This window comes from Ovis canadensis, chromosome 15 (assembly GCF_042477335.2).
Source record: "Ovis canadensis isolate MfBH-ARS-UI-01 breed Bighorn chromosome 15, ARS-UI_OviCan_v2, whole genome shotgun sequence".
NCBI classification, from domain to species: domain Eukaryota; kingdom Metazoa; phylum Chordata; class Mammalia; order Artiodactyla; family Bovidae; genus Ovis; species Ovis canadensis.
Genome location: NC_091259.1, coordinates 57,430,809 through 57,436,179, shown reverse-complemented (window position 1 = coordinate 57,436,179; position 5,371 = coordinate 57,430,809). Strand labels below are relative to the sequence as shown.

At 42.5% G+C, this 5,371-nt stretch overlaps 1 protein-coding gene and 1 pseudogene across 1 annotated transcript; one reads left to right on the top strand and one right to left on the bottom strand.

Annotated features, from left to right (window-relative positions):
- Positions 1-347: 347 nt before the first annotated feature.
- On the bottom strand, positions 348-1,308 carry LOC138420172 (olfactory receptor 52R1-like). Its single transcript, XM_069553316.1, is given in 2 exon segments — positions 348-866; positions 868-1,308. Coding segments are annotated over 2 exon segments (960 nt in total).
- Positions 1,309-3,947: 2,639 nt separating this feature from the next.
- LOC138420621 (cytochrome c-like) lies at positions 3,948-4,259 on the top strand (annotated as a pseudogene).
- Positions 4,260-5,371: the final 1,112 nt, after the last annotated feature.

Genomic DNA, 5,371 nt, shown 5'->3' with positions numbered 1-5,371 from the left:
GTGCAACTATTTGCATGTTACATATACCTCAATACAGACTTCCCTGGTGGCTCAGATGGTAAAGAGTTTGCTTATACTACAGGAGACCCGGGTTCAATCTCTGCATCAGGAAGATCCCTTGGACAAGGAAATGGCAACCCACTCCAGTATCCTTGACTGGAGAATTCCATGGACAGAGGAGCCCGGCGGGCTACAGCCCATGGAGTTGAAAGATTTGGACATGACTGAGTGAGTTTCACTTCACTATAACTCAATAAATATGAAAAAAATATTGTGACATCATGGCAAATTTTATGCATTTATACCATCAATGCCTAAACAGGGGGGACCTTGGGGAAGTTAAAATCCTATGCTTTGAGTTGAGAGTTTTTTCTACAGCATCCTTGAATAACCCTGTCCCTGATCTGTTTGGTTCTAACTCCATAGATGATGGGGTTGAACATGGGAGGCACCAGGAGATAGAGAATAGCAAACATGACATGTACTACTTGGGGCACATGATGCCCAAAGCGGTGGGTGAGAAAAGTAAAGAGGGCTGGGATATAAAGAGCCAAGATGACACAGATATGGGAGGCACATGTGCCAAAAGCCTTGAGCTGGGCTTCACCTGAGGGTAACCCCAAAACAGTTCTCAAAATGATTCCATAGGATACACTGATGACAATAATGTCAAAGCCAACTACAGAGAAGGCCACAAAAAGTCCATATGCACGATTTACTCTAGTGTCAGCGCACACCAACTTCAGCACAGCCATGTGCTCACAGTATGACTGGGGGATGATCCGACTGGGGCAGAAGGGCATCCTGGACACCATGAAGCAGAAAGGACTCACCCACAGCAGCCCTCTCATCATCACACCTGCCCCTCAGTTTACCCACGACAGCCGGGGTCAGGATACTAGAATGATGCAGTGGGAAGCAGACAGCCACATATCGGTCCAAGGCCATAGCCATGAGCAATCCGGACTCCACTGAAGAAAAGGCGTGGATGAAGAACAACTGGATGAGGCAGGCATGGTATTCAATCTCATGATCATGAAACCAGAATATGGCCAGCATTTTAGGTTGTGTGGACGTGGAGAGGACCAGGTCAGTGGTAGCCAGCATGGCCAGAAAGAGGTACATGGGCTCATGCAAGGTGGGGTCAGTTCGGATTACATGAAGGAGAGTGATATTGCAGACTAGAGCCACAACATACATGGCACAGAATGGAAAGGCAACCCAGAACTGGGAATTCTCCAATCCTGGGATCCCAAGCAGGATGAAGGACACAGGATGAGAAGAGCTATTCCCTGAAGTCAACATCATAGGATGGTTAATGTTTCTCCATTGGAAAGGTGATCTAGTCTCTGCAGGTGATAGCATTAAATTGTTATTATTATTTATAATCCTTTGGATGGAAGAACTGGGCTTAATGGTAAGCTACAATGAATTCAGGTATTTTAACAAATAAAATTTTGCAATATAATACATTGCTAACCTTCATGTTTATTCATATTTATGTCCTTGAAAATAGGGTCAGAACATGCTAGTTGCAAGTACAATATTTTATAAATTTTGAAAGTAGAATCTGCTGAAGGAAAACTATCTTGGAAAATAATGTCATAGTAATTATTTCCCTCTGTTCAATTCATAACCAATAATCGATTCACTTGACCTTTCTCATAGATCCCTCCATCACACTTGGGAAGCCCTGCCTCAGGGAAGCAGTTGATTCACTACACCACACCAATGAACCCATTCCTGAGGACCCAGGCTCTGTGAATGTGGGGAGCAGTGATCTGCCCTTGCTCTTCCCACTGGAAAGGGGCTCCTGCTTCTTCAAGGGGTACAGCTATGTAGGCGACGACTATGAGGAGGACCCCACCGTCTCCCTGCTGTTAGGTTCTAGACTCCCAAAGCTAAGGACCCCAGCATCTCCTTAGGCCCCAGGAGGGAGGTTGGCCTGTACTTTCCCTGTGACCTCTCCCAGGGCAGGGCTGGTCTCTGGGAGACAAGCACACTAGCCAAGGGCACCAGGCTGGCTAGAGGTTGAGTCAGGCCTCGACCTCCTGTGCCCTGTCTTTCTTGGGACTTCATACACACTTGGACTAACCAGTGTTGTGGGTATTCAGAGTCAGTATATTTGTATTTTACATGAGAATCTCCTTTTCTTCTTCTGCAGAAATATTCAGATATACACACAGGCAGACATCCAGATGAGACAGGCAGAGTTCTATTAAAAAAAAAACAGGCTCCATGCTGTGGCCTCCTACATCAGAATTCAAAGAACAGCAACAATACAACACTTGAGCCACTTTTCAAGGTAGGAAGTCAGTTTGGAAAACTCTTTGGCTTAAAGGCCCTAAGCAGTTTATTTAGTGACACTGAGTTAGTTTTGACTCTAAGACAATTACTATGAGGATTTGACTCAAAGGTATCTGATTGACCAATTGTGTACCGATTGTATAAGACATTTAGTGTATGGCTCTTCCTAGTTGTAGGATCATCAGACTTTTTCTATAAAAGGTCAGATCGTCAATATTGTAGGCTTTCTGGGCCATACAATCTCTGTTATAACTAATCAGCTTAGCTGAGTAGCATGAAAGCAGGCATAGTTGATATATGACCTGTGAGTGTGGCTGTGTCCCAACAAAAGTTTATGCACAAAACCATGATGCAAAGTGGAGCTGGTGCAGGCTATAGTTTTCCAGTTCCTGTCCTAAGTGTTAAATTTCATGAAGTCATCCCTGAGTCGTGCTCTATTCCTAGAACCTGTGCTTTGTGACGACAAGGACTTTAATCAATGTTGACTGAAGAAACTAACAAATAAAGGTCATTATTCAGTAGCAATGGAGTCATTAACCAATCAACCATTTCTTAAAATGTCCTGACAGAAGCCCCCTCTTGAACACCACGAGCATAAGACAGTTATGTCCATTTCTCATACTGTGGTTGCCCTGCTGGCCAGGGGAGGACTTTGTGAACATCATCCTCTGCTAGTATTTGCCAGCATTACATGGGGGTAATCTACTGTCTCATCCCACATGTGAACACTACCTAACTCAGAGTAAGTGACACAAAAACTCATCTGGTTCTTACCCACCACACTCACACTACTTACTCTCAGTTGACCTATCCTTTGTTTGAAAGAATTAGCTCTTACCTCCTTCATAACAGAAGTATAGAGATAAGAAGAGTATCTTTTCAAACTCCCTTTAACAACAGAAGTATAGAGATAAGAAGAGTATCTTTTCAAACTCCCTTTAACAAATCAATTCTGGGTATGGACAAATGTTTCATTCCAGATCCAGGAGTTAAAAAGAAAGAAAGAAAGAAAGGATTTCTGGAAAATCTTCAGACCTTATCTTTCTCTAACTTGAAAACTTTACCCTCCTTCATAGATAATAGCTATTGTTGTTTGGTTGTTAAGTCACGTACAGCTCTTTTGGGACCCCGTAGAATGTAACCTGCCAGGCTCCTCTGTCCCTGGGATTTTCCAGGCAAGAATACTGGAATGGGTTACTATTTCCTTTTCCAGGAGATCTTACTCAGGTATCAAACTCATATCTCTTGCACTGGCAGGTGGATTCTTTACCACTGAGCCAAAAGCAAAGCTCAGATAATAGCTATGGTCCAGTGCTCAGTTGTGTCCAACTCTTTTTGATTATATGGATTATAGCCCATTGGGTTCCTCTGTGTATGGAATTTTCCAGACAAGAATACTGGAGCAGGTTGCCATTTCCCCCTCCAAGGAATCTTCCTGACCCAGGGATTGAACCCACGTCTCTTGCATTGGCAGGCAGATTCTTCACTACTGAGCCACCTGGGAAGCCTGATAATAGTTACAGGTTCGCTCAAAGCAAACAATCCTCTCTATGATAGGGTGACAATGCAGAGACTTAGAAGGATGTTTTGCTTGTGAGCAGGAACCTCTTGGTCACATAAGGAGACAGAACAACTTAAATATGGGTGATGTTGAGAAGAGCAAGAAGATTTTTCTTCAGAAGTGTGCCCAGTGCCATACTGAGAAGAAGGGAGGCAAGCGTAAGACTAGGCCAAATCTCCATGATCTGCTTGGGTGAAAGACAATTCAGCCTGTTGCTTTATCTTACACAGATGCCAACAAGAACAAAGGCATCACCTGGGGAGAGATGCTGATGGAGTACTTGGTGAATTCCAAGAAATACATCCCTGGAACAAAAATGATCTCTGCTGGTATTATGAAGGGAGAAAGGGAAAACTTGATAGCTTATCTGAAAAAAGATACTAATGAGTAAATCAGACAGGCTTGTGGCTGAATGAATATTATCAGATTTTTGAATTTTGATAGTAATTCTGGTTCAGCAAGTATTATGACTGTTTTCCCCTTCTAAAGAGATGATTGAACTTGATTGAGGAATGTTAAGCTTTTCAGGGAAATGGTGAATGCTTTCTCAAACCCTATGGGAGATTAACTTTATATTCAGATTTCTATAATTGGTTATATTAATATACTTAAATATTGAAAAGATCCCTTCACTGTCTCGTAGAACAGAGTAAGCTTCACCTGATTTCAAGTTGTGCTCATTAGCCTGTCAAGGCAAGGCCTGAAGATACACTGACAATGTTCACTTTATCTTTTTGTTTGTTTAAATTATGCCAATTTAAGGGCTTCCCAGGTGGCTCAGCTGGAGAAGGAAATGGCACCCCACTCCAGTCTTCTTACCTGGAGAATCATAGGGATGGCGGAGCCTGGTGGGCTGCTGTCTATGGGGTCGTGCAGAGTCGGACACGACTGAAGCGACTTAGCAGCAGCAGCAGCAGCAGGTGGCTCAGTGGTAAAGAATCCTCTGCCAATGCAGGAGATGCAGGAGATGCGGGTTCAATCCCTGGGTTGGGAAAATACTCTGGAATAGGAAATGGCAACCCACTCCAGTATTTTGCCTGAGAAATCCCATGGATAGAGGAGACAGGTGGGCTGCAGTCCATGGGATCTCAAAGAATCCAACATGCTTAAAGCAACAGAGTGCACACACATGCCAATTTAATTAAAATTTTCTATGTAAATATTTCCTTTTACTTAATGAAAGACATTTTAGTGTGGTTTATGTTTAGCATCAAATAAAGAGCATTTAACACTACTGACATTTTATAGATGATTTTTAAGATCAGAAGCTTTTAAATTCTCTGAGACAAAATATGTTATAAACTTTGCTTGTGAATTCTTTATAAGGTCTAATTTGACTGTTATAACTCTGGATTATCTTTCAAACAAGGACGCTGTTCAGTAACACAACTGTTGAACTACTGTATACATGTGATTGATAAAGGTGCTTTTGACTACTCATGAGAAGGATTCAACTAGAAGAGATATATAATTACCCCAAATCTGTAAATTATCTGACCATAG